Source organism: Sceloporus undulatus, chromosome 5 (assembly GCF_019175285.1).
Source record: "Sceloporus undulatus isolate JIND9_A2432 ecotype Alabama chromosome 5, SceUnd_v1.1, whole genome shotgun sequence".
In the NCBI taxonomy this organism is placed as follows: Eukaryota; Metazoa; Chordata; class Lepidosauria; order Squamata; family Phrynosomatidae; genus Sceloporus; species Sceloporus undulatus.
Window position 1 is genome coordinate 18,796,604 of NC_056526.1, and position 14,587 is coordinate 18,811,190.

The following is a 14,587-nucleotide window of genomic DNA, read 5'->3' on the forward strand; positions in this document are numbered from 1 at the left end:
CTGGCCTATCCCCTCAGTGCACCACTACCACTGTCACTGTAGCTTCTCTGGCCAAGCAGCTCCTTTTGAGAACCTGGCTGTCACCATCGCTTCTGCTAAGGTCAGAACAGGGATTCCCACCGTCTGGTCAGTGGGGCTGGGCAGGCTGGGCAGGCTTTACACAAAGCATCTCTTTCTGAGGAAGTGGTGGCAGTAGCTCTGAACACAGACCATCCCCTTTCCTTGCACTGCTCAGTGTGGGTAAAGGAGATGGAACAACTCTTGGCATGTGGAAAACTGCATCAAACTGTGTCAGACCCAGTCCAGCTGTCCACACGCACAATGAACCCAAGATCACTCTGGGGTTTCTGGGAAACATCTGATTTTTTCCTGACTTCACTTGGTTTGGGGCAAAGTAGGGATAAGGACCAAAAACTGTGGTATTACTCTTCAAGTAGACATATATGGTGAGGACTGCCAGCACTGGCTTCAGGGTGAATGCAGCATTTTTCACCAGTTTTGACATGTTGTGTGTGTCACAGCACAAAAAATATATATAGTGTGTTGATTTACATTATTAATAAACATAAAGATTAGAAGAAATGGACATGTAAAATACAAATTGCTCATAATCATGGTCTCTGTCATATGGGAGGCAAGCATCATGGAAATGTGATTAAAACATGGTAATAGCACAATTGGGAGGGGGAAGATTAGCTTCACAAAGGACAGAGGCAACTTGGATCACAAGAGGAGCATCTCTTTTTATCTTGCTAATGGAACTTAATTTTTTAACCACACGGCCAGAAGGAGGAGAGGCCTGCCTGCATGAATGTCCCTCCTGTACCATCTGAACTGAGAACAGCCACATCTTGTTAAAATTCAGGCTTGGGACTAACATTGTCTTAATTTTTTTCTCTCCTGTATGATTTTTAACATTTTTGCCTGATGAGGAAGCAAGTAGAGCTTTGAAAGCTTGCAACATATATTTTGTGCATTTTGGTTGGCTTCATAAAGGTATCATTGTTTTGTGGATTTTGGGTGTTATTGTATTTCCCTAGAATGCAGTTAGATTAGAATAGCTCCCTCAGTATCTTTTCTAACTTAGAATGGAGTTCCTAAAATAAAGCCTTTACTTTTGTTTTTGTTTTTTTAGCCATTGGTGTCTTTACCCCTTAGTCAGGATCTCTTGTTGGTGCACTTATGGTTGCTGTAAGTCACACAACAACAAATGTTTCATTGACACTAGACATTTCTTTTTATTACCCAATAAAATTATTCATTTCTTTTTCTATAAAAGTCTGTTAAAATCAGGATAATGTCAGAAATGTGGACGATAGGGAGATTACATTATAAGAAAGGAGAAGGGGAAAGCAACAGATAATTTTTGGTGAGGCAGATGAGACATGGGCTTTTAAAAAAATCCATGCAGCTGTTTTGTTCTTTGTGAAAGCAAAAAAGAAAAAAAAGGACAGGATCAAGAAAATAAAATAAAGGATGGGATTTTTGTCAGCTTCAATTTGGAAAGACTTTTAGAGTAAGCATCTAACTTAAATTTACATGGCAGTTTATCATAAAATAGTAATTATCTCCTCTCCTTTCAATGTAAATGTAACTGAATTAGATTTTTTAAGGTTTATTAATGATCATCCAAATGCATTCATATCTTTCTCCCTCTAACTTTCCCAATTCTACTACAGATAGATTGCTCCATGCAGAAGCACAGTAGCAGTTTGCTTGCTCTGAACTTAGAAAATTACATTGTAGGGATATGCAAAACACTTATCTTGATTAATAGCACACTGTTATGTCACTCTTCATTTATAAACCTCAACATTTGTACTTGCCAAGCAAAAATGATAACCATCAATCACATCCAATGATTCTATAAAATATGAAAAGTTTCATACAGCAGCATCTAAACAGAGTCCCAGGCTCTGAATCTTTACTACATATTTCCCACCCCTTGCTAAGTGATCCTTGTAGCAAGAGATGATGAGGAGTCAACATGGGCTTTTCTACAAGGAAATGGCTATGACTTCTTTCCTTTGCCAGTGAGCCATTGGTTCTCCTCTTATGTGAACATTTATTCAAAAGACTACCATTGTTATTAAATCTTTGGTTTCTGTATTTAAAACAACTGTTTGAAGAACAGCTCTTGGTAATGTGGAAAGTATCAGTTAAGAAAAGAATGGAAAAAGAGAAAAATAATGAAGAATGGGATTGAAAGGCAAAGAGAAAAGCAGAAATGTTAAAAACATCCTTCCCAAGCAGGACACTGGACAAAGAGCTCCAAATCGGATGAAAATCTGGTTATAGTTCTGATGTGGAGGGCAAGTACAAACTATACATTATCAAAACTCTTCCACACAATATGGGTTGCATGATCATAATAAGGCTGTGAGAAGCATGTGCCTTTTCCATTCAAGAACAGGATCTTAACTGCTGGGGCCACCAACAACCAATTCATATCTCTCTTATATTATAGATCATGTAATAAAAATATATATCTAAATGAAAAGCTTGGTAGCATGGTTAATACTAAGTTGTCCAGATTTAATATAGGTCAGTTTTTAAAACTTAGACACAATTAATACGTAGAAATTTGAATAAATTAAAATGAAACAGCATATATAAATGAACAACAGATTTTAAATATAGTCTGGAAATGACAGCAATTGTCTCGGCATTATGGCTTCTCACTGGCACAAAACATGCCCACCCAAGATGTGACATCTTTTTTTGGCAGATAGATACCTGGAATTGTTTAGAGCTTACTACCTTTTTTCTCTTTTCCTTGACTTAGTCTTTGTTATTTTACAACCCTTTCAAAATCTGCTGTCATTACCATTATCTTTTTCCTCTTTTAAGCAAACCAACCTTAAACAAACCATCACTTCTTGGTCAGGAAAAAAAAAAAAATAAGTACAGGAAGCATGCAGAGCCATTCATTTTGCAAATAGATTATTCCTCATGTGGAAAAGGCCATGCTAATTCAAGCCTGTGTACTCTTAAATATAAAGGGTGAGAAAGCACAAACACAGCTGGTGAAAATTGTGGGGTGATGGTTTTGCTTATAACATTTTTGCACCTTTGTGGCATATCACTGTGTTTCTCATCACATCTCCCTCAATGGGCTTCCAGAGGGATAGAGAAGCTCACAAAACATGTCAAGGCTGTCAGCAAAGTATATTATATCTGTTGCCTGGTTTCTTCCTACAATTCGATTTCATGACAGGAGTTTCCAGGGCAACTGTGTGCTTCAGTTTCAAGCTTTTTCATGGAAGCTCTAGAGTGTAATTTCAGAGATGTTGGCAGATGGAAGGGAGTTTTACAGGTCAACACTTTTAAACCTGCTACATCAGGTCTGCAGCTTTGCTGCTTGATTCCCGTGGGCTATTATTGCCCACTCAACAACAGAGCCAGGCCAAATGTATCATTTAACAAGCCAAGGAAATGCTTTAGACAGCAATACCAGTGGATAGGGCACCAGATGAGGAGCATGCTCCCAACGTCATGCTCTTCAGAGCTGCATAAAATCTGAAAGTAGAATTCCATTTCTCTGGAAACTTTTCAAAGCCTTGGTAGTGGGAGGGAGGCAGGAGGAGGCTTGAAAGCGGTTTCATTCGGGTGAGATTTTGGTGGCTAGAATTAAGTTTTTTATGCAATGCCAATCATTTTTAACTGCAGTTTTACTGGTTATGATTGGTATTTCTAAATTGTACCTCAGGCTAAGTCACAGAAAAGAGGAGAGATGGAATTAGAAAAATAACATTAATTTTTAAAAATTTATTTTGATTTGCTGCTCCGAGTAATATCCCTGGTGAAAATAATGTTAGCTTTATGGTTTTGGCTCTTTCTTTGTATGTTTATTATGATCCAATAAAAGACACCATTTTGCCCCTTATATATGTTTAATGCACTGATTCAGAAACTTGTGTATCATTGTAGTGTTCCTATACGGAGATGAGCATGGATTTTAAAAAAGGTATCAGTCTGTGTTCCAGTACAGTAATTTCTTCTTTCCACAGGATATCTGCATTATACATGTAGCTCCATTGCCTACACAGAATCATAGAATCACAGAACCAGAAAGGACTACAAGGAACATCTTATCTAATTCTCCACATGCAGGAATCCACAGCAAAAACATTCTGGATCAATGGTCATTGAACCCTTGTTTAAACCCCCCCAAGGAAGGATAGTCCATACTTCTGAGCTAGTTTATCCCTCTTTTACTTCAATGTAGTAAGAAATGTGAAAACCACAAAATGATTCATGTGCAGAGGTTCACCTTGAAGTGACTGGGAAAGCCTGTGAGGACAAGAATTCCTCAGACATAAATACGTTGCTTGTATTGTGCTGATGTGCTCGTCACTGCTTTGAGAAAGATTATATGGTCTAGTTTTGAAGGAGTGAAATTAGCAAAATCATGTTCTTACATTTTAAAATGTAATTAGAGTGTCTGACAATGATATACAGTTGGCCATTCATACCCATGGATTCTGCATCCATGGATTCCACCATCCACAGCTTTAAATATTCCAAAGGGGGTTGGGGGGAATCCAAAGGGTAAATCTGGATTTTGCCATTTTTTTTAAAGGGACACCATTTTGCCACTGTATATAATGGAACTTGAGCATCTATAGATTTTGGTATCCAGGAGGAGTCCTGGAACCAAACCCCATCAAATAACAAGGACTCACTGTACTACATTTTAATTTTCTGTGTTGGGGGAAACTCATGAATTTGGATATCCTCATCAACAAGTGACTAATGCTACTGGTAATAATTGATTAAAGAAAATGCAAGTGTTTATTAAAGATTATGCTGGAGTTGTATAGAATACTTGACATGTAAGAAGAACACCACCTCCATTTGATGATAAACCGATAAATAAAATCATAGCACAATCTTGAATATAATTCAGTTCACTTACAGATATCACATTCAATAAAGAAATATGGAAAGAAGCCTAATACTGGAACGAAAGCACATAAAAATAAAAGTCTAGTATTTAGTCCTGTTAATGCACTATATTAATTTGAGTGACTATTATAGTAATCAGGCATTTGCAATGCACAGTCAGTGAAGAGCATAGCAACATGGAAATATCAGCCACATGTTCCAAGCAGGATTAAACAGTAAGCACTCTTATTGCCATAGATTTATTTTGCATACATACCCAATACAGTACATCTGTCCAGCCCTCCATGGTGATGCACTGAAATACAGTTAACATGGCAAAGGCAAAGTTGTCAAAGTTGGTAATGCCATGTTTTGGCCCTTCCCATCCTGGTCTGCACTCAGTGCCATTCTCACATTGTCGCCCATGTGCAAATATAGGTGCACAAGGAGACGGTTCCTCCTCTGCAGGTGCATCTTAAAGAGCAGGGATAGAAAAAAAAGAGACAAAGTTATTAAACCACTTCAGCTGAGCTTGTTTTCATTTCCCAGTGTTCAAAGAGATAAAGAGTTGTTTTCTTTCAATGGTGAGACAGTCTTAATGGTAATTTACCATATTTTATTTTACTTGTTAGACATAAGTTTTAGTTGTTAGAGATAACTGTTGTGGCTCATGACACCAAACCAAGAACAACCTACTCACAATGGATGTTTGCAGCCAGGCTAGCAAGAGTGAAGAAAGGCCCTTGCATCTGGCTTCTACTACCACACAGCTGTTGTTTTTACCACTGGACTGGGATTTTTCTGGCTGCTGCATTAACATTATGCTGCTGATCAGACGAGGCTGTTCCTCCCATCCTAGGCTTTCACCTTCCTGGATGGAGAGTGCGTACAAAGTTTACCCAGCTGTTTGAGTCACTTCAGGGAGATACCTCTTTCTTGGTGTTACTCACCAGGAAACACAGACCTCGTGCGAGAAGGCAGGGGTCTGTGAAATATTATTACCCACAGGTTCCTCTATCAGCCTACTCTGTAATCTGTTGCTGATAAATCACAGGGGGAAATGGTAATAATAATAATAAACAATAATTCTTACTCGCCACTCCCTATAGAGCAAGGCAGGGAACAACAAATTAAAATTCAGCAACAAATAAATACACAACACAGTTAAAAGCAAATTAAAATAAACAATTGGTTAAAGAGTGTAACATCAGTTTTTTTTTAAAAAAACATATTAAAAACAGTCAATTCATTATTTAGAAACTCATAATTTAAAAATCAAGCAGATGAGTTGTCAGGGATCTGTTCAGGGAAGTTCAGGGAAGAGAAATTGAGTGGGGAATTGGCTGCAACTGCTGAATTATTGTAACCATACCACCTGTGAAACTTTCCACAGAAACTACATTCTTGCTACATGTTATTAAATAAAGCTAAGGTTTGTTTGTTAGAAGAGTAGCCTCTGCCTGAGTGAATTCACAACCATATAGACACATCAAACACACGGCCAAAGATATAAAACCTATGAGAGGAAGATACTGGGACTCTAGCTCTTATACATTTAGGGAATGTGCATGAAGGATGGATGCTGGGCAGGTGCAAGTGGTCTTCAAATATTTCTGAAATAAAAGGTAACCTCAAGGCATAGCCAGGAAGCCCGTTATGACAGGAAGAGTTTATCAATTATATAATAATTTTAATTCATTGGATGCCTGTTTCCAAGTCCATTTCAAGACGCTGCCTATCCCTGAAAGCCCCCAATTGATCAGTTCCAGATATCTGAATAAGTACCTATTCCTATACCAGCTTGCAACACCTTCAGCATGGCCCTTCTCTATGTGCTTCAACTGTCTGAGATACATTATTTATTACAAGCGAGAGGACTTTCCTTCAATGCCAGCCCAGATGTGGAATTCCCCTTCACAGCAGAGTTCATTGGACACCATCACTGCAATCTTTTCACCACCATGCAAAAGCATTTTTATTTTACCCAAATATTTTAGTCTGCAAATCTCAGCCCACTCTTAAGGATCTCATCTTGGTTACCATTACTTTTTATTGTATTAATTTTACATTGCAATCTCAACTTGATGAAGGACAGTACATAATAATATGTTAATAAATAGATAAACACGGTATACTACTCATCACTGTTTTTTAAATGCTGCTATTCATAATTATGTCAAAAATGTAAACATTTTTTTTAGTTGAAATAACCTCTTCTAAAAAACGTTGTATGCTGCATACATCCCATTCTTTCCACCTAACTCATACCAGAGAGCATCTTTAATTCTCTTCTATTGGAACATTCTGCTTGCTCTCTCCTCCATGATTCTGCTGATGTTCATCCGTACGTTTTCTCACAAAGCTGCAAAAAGATACTTAAACAATGCTACAGAGTAGACCAAAACAGCTTGCATCCTATATATAGCCAGTAGCAGAGCTCAACTCAGAATGTTTAATTCCATTTTGTTGCTTTTTCTTTCCTTAACAATTTCCTTAACATCCCCCCCCCCCCTCTCCTTGACAATTTGAAGACTGAGAACTTGGAAGAGATATTGTATTTTTTTTTAAAGTTAGCCACCTTGAGTCCCTATGTTGAGAGAAAGGCAGGATGTAAGAAAATAAAATAATAATAAAATAATAAATATTATATCAGCCATAAAAGGCCATGAATAAACAAACAATTGTGTTGAAAGGTGGTGAATGAGGCCCTGTCTGCATGGGCCAAATAAACTGGTCTCCTACCATCCTCTTGGTGGGGAGACTGGATGATGCAGAGCCCAGTCCCCGAGTCTGGCATGAGTTTATGCAGTGTTCTTAAGATTGTAGAACACCATCTTTCCTTGTTATATTGCAGAATGATGCATGTAAGAATGATAGCCTTTTCCAATAGTCTTGTCTGAACTAGGCTAGAGAATGAAATAAGATACCTACTGCTTTAAATCCAAGAGAGATGTGCTGATCTGTCCAAGCAATCAGATAGCATACAAAATTGGCATGCCATAAATGTTTATAAAGAAACAAATAACTATTAGTGACTGAGTCCATTTCCAAAGGGATTTTAAAAAAACAAACACAGGACATTGGGGATTTTGCATCTGCTTTTCCAATTATATTTTGGAAACCCACTTACAATAGTCTGTTCACATCCATAGGGATTTGGTTCTGGGCCCTGCTGCAGATGGGAAAAATGCAGATGGTAAAGCCCCATATTATTAAATGGCTGCAATGTACCAGTGCATCCAGTGTGCATGCACTGCCCCTGAATAAAATGGAGTGTGGTGATCAGCAGACACTCATATCCACAGATAGCTACCCTGTTTCATCCTAAAGTATTTCCTGGGAACTTCCAGTATTACCAAGAACTTTTCACTCCTATTCCCCAGGTCAGTTCAAATTAACCCAGTATTTTCCAAAATAAAATATATCTCTATTTGCCTTATGTATATCTACATTCTTGGAACTAGCTAAGATGGTTTCCATTAGTAAACACACTATTGTTTCCAGGATACAGATTAAGTGAGATAAAGCAAGGGAAAGAGGGATGATAGCAATAAAACAAAATTATTCTAATGCTTAATTATCTGTTAGAGAGCACTGCTAGTAGTCCTTAAAAACAATAAAATCACAAATCCAATTTAGCTGGAGTGCCAAAGCCCTGTCCTGATCAGTAGCTCAGGCATGAAAGATTGCATCCTCACACTGCAGGAAAATGGTGAAAATTAATTTCTGAAATGTTGAATGAGACTGAATGTGACACATGATCAGTGTGAAGGGGAAGCACACAATTATAAATTTATTCTCCTTGGCAAAACAGAATTATTATACATCTGTGATTGAAGGTAATGACCAATGGCCACAGTGTCTTTTCTCCATATCTTATTCTCTACTAAAACCTTCTTCTCTGTTGGTTCTGCACTCATTTTTACCCACTGATTTCGCCTATTATTTTAATACTAAGATTGAAACAATTCATTCCAACTTTGATTCTCTGCATTCTTCTTTTACTCCAGCAACTGCAACATTCTCTGCTTTTTCTTCTGTTTCTTTCGGTGAATTATCTAAACTCTTGAATTCTTCTAAATTGACAACCTGCCCTCTTGATCCGCTTCCTTCTCATCTTTTGATTTCTGTTGCCTCCTCTATTTTACCTTCTCTTCTTTATATTATCAACCTTTCTCTCTCTAATGGCTCCTTCCTTTCTGCCTTTAAGCATACTCCAGTTTTGCCAATCTTGAAAAAGCTTGCTCTTGATTCATTTTCTCTCTGGAGCTATCAGCCCATCTCACTTCTTCCTCTTCTATTTAAGATTTCAGAACATGTTGTTTATTTCCTCTGCCTGGAGTTTCTTACTGCTAATTCTATTCTTGATCCTTTTCAGTCCGGCTTTCGCCCACTGCATTTGACTGAGACTGCTCTTACTAAGACCACTGGCTAAATCTAAAGGTCTTTATTCTATTCGAGTCCTCCTGGATCTCTGTGCTGCATTTGACACCGCTGATCATGGTCTCTTGGTGGATTTACTCCAAGACCTGGTTTTGCAGGATCAGTTTTAAATTGGTTTAAATCCTACCTATCAAATAGATCTTTTGCGGTGGCTACAGGAGGTCAGGTTTTTGCCTCTGTCTCATTAGCTGTTGGAGTCCCTCAGGGTTCTGTCTTGCGTCCTTTAATGTTCTCCCTTTATACCCTGTTCCTGGGAAATCTTTTTAGCTCCTATAGCTTTCAATATCGCTTGTACGCCAATGACACCCAGCTGCATTCCTCTACCCCTGAGATTTCTCTGGGTGTTGAGCAGCAATTATCATCATCTCCTTAACTCAATTTAAGAAGGGGTTGAAAACCTATTTCTTCGAGCAGGCATACCCCTGACTCTTGTCCCCAGATGTGTTTTCCTCCCTTCCCTCCTCCTTAGTCAACACTGTTAGCTGGCACGAGTTTTATTGTTTTTATTGCATTGGTTTTAATGTGTTATTAGTATTATCGTATGCTGTATTATTGTATGTTTTTCTGTTGTACACCGCTGTGATTTTAAGAAGGGCGGTATATAAATAAAATTGTAGGAGGGAAAGCTTGGCAACTCATTGCTAGTGGGTCTTCCTATTTCCCACTTTAGCCCCCTAATCTCTGTGCAATGCTCAGTGGCCAGGATCATCATCTCCACCTGTCGCTTGGATCATGTTACCCCCTTGTTGTTATCCCTTCATTGGCTCCCCATTCCTTTCAGAATCTGATATAAAATTATTCTCCTGACCTTTGAAGTCCTTCATGGTTTGGCTTCCTGTTATTTGTGAGAACTCATCTCTCTTTACCTCCCTATGGTTTAGGTGCACAGGGCTGAATAAATGGCTTCTCATTCTCCTCTTACCTCTATGTGCTCTTTGGCTAGAAGTAAAAATAAACAGTACATATAACATTTAACTCCACTCTGTGTTATACCACTTATGGTTTAGATGTAGTATAGGGCTCTTTTTGTTTCCTTCTAGCTTTAGGACTTCTGGCTAATAGTCTCAAACAGCCATCAGAGGAAGTGGAACTGATGTCAATAGAACTGTGACACTTACAAAGTACTGTTAAGTCAAACACATCATAATCACTTTGCACTGATATTAAATGTGAAGACAAAATGTTGGTTTATGTAGCATATCCTTTACCTGTTATGACCCCTGTTACATAACAAGTCTTGTGCATTTTTCCCATGAAAAGCTCCAGTCCGATGATAGCATAGATAATTATGACAAACAGCACCAGCAGGGCAATGTGCAGCAAAGGGACCATGGCCTTGATAATGGAATTTAAAACCACTTGGAGGCCTGCAATGAGAAAGATAGAATGGTAACAATAAATCAACATAGAATTAGCTACTGAAGACAAGTGTATATATGCAAATAACTATGTCATTTAATGCAAACTGTTGATATTTTCTTGACATTTGTTAATCTGATTATAGACCGGAACTAGCATGTTGCATATCTTCTTCAACAAATGGTGCTTAAATGAATTCAGTGTCGCACTCACATGGTTTCAGCAGAAGAATCTCAATCACAAATTCAACCCTGTCATGATTTCTGCATCTGTTTTGCTTTACTATGTACTTTAATTGCAACAGTGGGGTTTGAAGTGATGACTCGGAGAGATGTTAGGTAGGAATTCAGCACACACACCATCATTCACATCTGGACAGAAGTAGAAACTGTATGGCAATCAGTTTCAGTACCAATAGAAGATTTCCTGAACCAAAAGACTAAAATATTTGAAATTATACTTCCAGGTCTCTGAAAAAGTAAGTGTGAGGCTTGACTGCTCATCTTAAGAAAAACTACTCTTCTTGGCTACATAATGCCTATTCCTGCTTAGCTTTGCCCCCAATTTAAGGCAAACAGCTTTGACAGATTGTTAATGACAGTACATATTTGAGTTTTGTGAAGTGAGTTTTTGCATAACATGATAAGGACAGTACCCAAGGCTCTACATCACTGGTTTCTTGAAACACCCTCTTTTCTGGAATGCAACAGATAAAGATACTGCTTTAGCTGGTTCCGGAAAACTAGCTCTAAAGTACACTTTGGAGGGTAAATGTACTTTACAAATGTATTTTACAGCAGCGTTACTGTAAATGCACTCATGTTTTCAAAGGTTTTAGAGATACACAGATGAAAGTGTTATTTCAATAAATGTTATTCTATTACTATGCCATTAGTGTAGAGAGTGCTAAGAAGGGGATTGATCTAAGCTTCAGAAATGGCCAGAAATTACAAATTCCTTTAGTTTTCTTTAAAACTTTGCACTTGTTTTTGCTGAAACTCTGTGAAACTCATGTCAACTGACATCCAATCCAAAGATTCAAGATGCAATGTGAGTTTAGAAACAGAACTTTACACACCAACATTTTGTTTATATAAAACTTGATGGGTTGTCTATACTGGATCTTTTTTCTTCTTCTGGCATTGATATCCTTTGTTCACCTGAAGTTTATAGAACATAACTATGCTTGGCTAGATTCAGGAGAGGGTCGAACCAAGCTGAGGTACAGCTTCACTATGCTGCAGGAAATGAATGGGAATGGCATGAAGGCATAGAGGAGGATGTGGGACCAGTTGTAGAGGAATACATCCCCGTCTCCTCTCTCTGAAACAATACCAAAGTACTGTTCATTGGCTCTCTGACAAATAGGTTTAACAATGCATGGCCTTACTGGCAGAACAGACAGTATCACTTCCCTCTTGCGGTGCCACTTGTATGAAACCAAGGTGGATCTATTTAGTGCATCCACCAGGATACTGGAGCCATCTGCTAGGTGAGCAGAGAAACAAGTTAAGGACCCTGAATCTACAAAACTGTTACTTTTGCAGGCCTTGTGTTGTCATGCAAATGCAGAGCAAATCCAATCAGAAATTCATAGTTTTAAACTATCCACTGAACATGTGATGTATAATATTTTAAAAACCAACTATTTAAAATTAAACAATATATTATGTTTCGGTAATTACAATGAATCTGTTTCACCTGCAATTGTAACCTTAGCACTATAAAGCAGCAAAGTATGTTGTATCACAGCTTATGAATAAATGTATTTCCCTGCATTCTGTGTGATACATTTCTTTTCCCTCTCCTTGTTCTTGCCATCTTGCTTTATTTGACTATAAACACCTGAGATTAGGATTTCACACTATAAGCATTATGTACACTGATGGTGTTTCATGAGCAGTAACAGCAGAAAGCATCCACTGAATTATTTGATTCCTTGAAATATTACCATATGGCATTTCAATCTGATTACTGTCATCTGGTTTGCTGTTAAGTGAACAATTAACTGAGACATACTGTACTCAGTACAAAATTGGCTGGTTTTGACAAAGCTGTCCCCAGGTATGGTACTGATGTTTTAACAGATGATTTCACAGATACAAGCCAACATTAAGATGCTAAACTCAGTATTAACAATGTCAGGCTAATGAATTCACTAGGGTTTTTCCATACAATCAAACAGCTCCAGTTAGCCATATGTTTTCCCCATGTTTTTGCTTTGTTCACTACACAATTTTTATAGTTCACAATCAATGTTGTTAACATATTTAATGGTCACACAGAAGTGTTTCTGGAAGTGCTTAGACTCCATAAATCTTTTAGGCGATTGAACAGAAACAAAACAAACAAAACAAACAAGCTTCATTTATATACCGCTTTATACTGCCTAAGCAGTTTACAACTGTAAGCTAATTTGCCCCCAACAATCTGGGTACTCATTTTAGCAACCTCAGAAGGATGCAAGCCTGAGTTGAGCTTGAGCTCTTTTGCTGGTCTTGAACTCGCAACCTTTGGTTTTGAGTGAGTTGCTGCAGTACAGGCATTTAACCACTGCACCATCAGGGCTCTTTTAAGAGTCCCATAGGATAAGGCTATTGGGAATTACTGATCCTAATGTCCATAAACTGCCCCCATGGTGAAAAACATGCCTCTGAATACCAGTTCCCTGGACCAGCAGTGGGAGAGGGCAACTGCCTGCATATTGTGCTTGTGGGTTTCCCGCAGGAGCATCTAGTTGGCTGCTGTGGATGCTGGACTAGAAAGGTCTTCAATGTGACTCAAGAGGATGCGTCCTACATTCTAAGGCAGCACCTTCCTTTCTCACAAAAAATCCCTTTGAGTCAGGAAATGTTTCTTGTCATTTAACATAATTGGCTTGGCTAAACTCAGATGTAGATTCAAGTCTATGAAAGCTAATGCTACCAGCTTCTTTCTTTTTTTCATTCACTTAGAGCAGACCTGCACAACTTGACAGTAGGAAGGGGCCAAAATTAAACTAGGTTAACTTTTTCGGGCCACAGATAGGTTTTAATTAAATATTAATTAATAATTAATAATTAATAATAGTTAACATTATTAATACTAATTTCGTCCTCCTCCTGCTCTGCCTGACTTTTTCTTTAAGAGAAAGCCGAACAGCAGAGGAGCATTGCATCACCCATCCTCATCCTCCACCCAGCCTTCTCCTAAGGAGAAAGCCTAGCAGTGGAGGACCCTCGTAGGGCAAGTATTTGCCCATCTTCCTCTTCTGCCATCCATCCTCCTCCTCAGGAGATAGCCAGATTTTGAAGGAGTCTTGTTTGGCAAGCATTTGCCCATCCCCCTTTTCTGCTGCCTGGCCTTCTCAAGAGAAGGCCAAGCAGTGGAGGAGCCTTCAAGTCGTTCCACAATCTCATGGGCTACCCAATATCCTTTGAGGGGCACATGCGGGCCCCGGGGCCATATGTTGTGCATGCCTGACTTAGACCTTGTCTACACGGGCCAAATGAAACAGTCTCAACTTGTCTTCATTGCAAGCAGTCCTGACAACTACATGATGATTTGGTCAAATCTGGGCCTTTTCAGCACCCAGGAATTTAATCCAGAGTGGGAAAATTTTACTCTGGTTTTGAGTGGAAAATCTGGATGTGTGTGTGTGTGTGTGTGTGTGTATACTATGCTCCATAGCAAGGGCGGGATACAGACCGCCAATTTGGGGCGGTCTGGCCCCGCCCCTTTCCCCGGAGTATCGGGGCTTCAGTGGCTACACCGGCAGCCGCTGAGGCCCCGATCCGCCGCTTTTCGGGCTGTGGGGAAGCGGCAAAAGGCCGCTTCCCCGCAGCCAGAAAAGGGGTGTCCCTGGGGCTTCAAGCCCCAAGGACACCCCGCGGCGGCGGGGAGCAGAGAAAGGGGCCGC

The 14,587-nt window shown here is 39.0% G+C and overlaps 1 protein-coding gene across 7 annotated transcripts in view; it reads right to left on the reverse strand.

Annotated features, from left to right (window-relative positions):
• Nucleotides 1-14,587, reverse strand: part of CACNA1C (calcium voltage-gated channel subunit alpha1 C) — a 527,437-nt gene that overhangs the window by 199,388 nt on the left and 313,462 nt on the right. For all 7 annotated transcript variants that reach the window (XM_042470414.1, XM_042470413.1, XM_042470415.1 and 4 more), the window contains exons 6-7: nt 10,539-10,697; nt 5,165-5,361 (exon numbers count right to left, since the gene is read on the reverse strand). In XM_042470414.1, the coding sequence (XP_042326348.1) occupies nt 5,165-5,361; nt 10,539-10,697 (356 nt within the window). The remainder of the gene's footprint in view (nt 1-5,164; nt 5,362-10,538; nt 10,698-14,587) is intronic.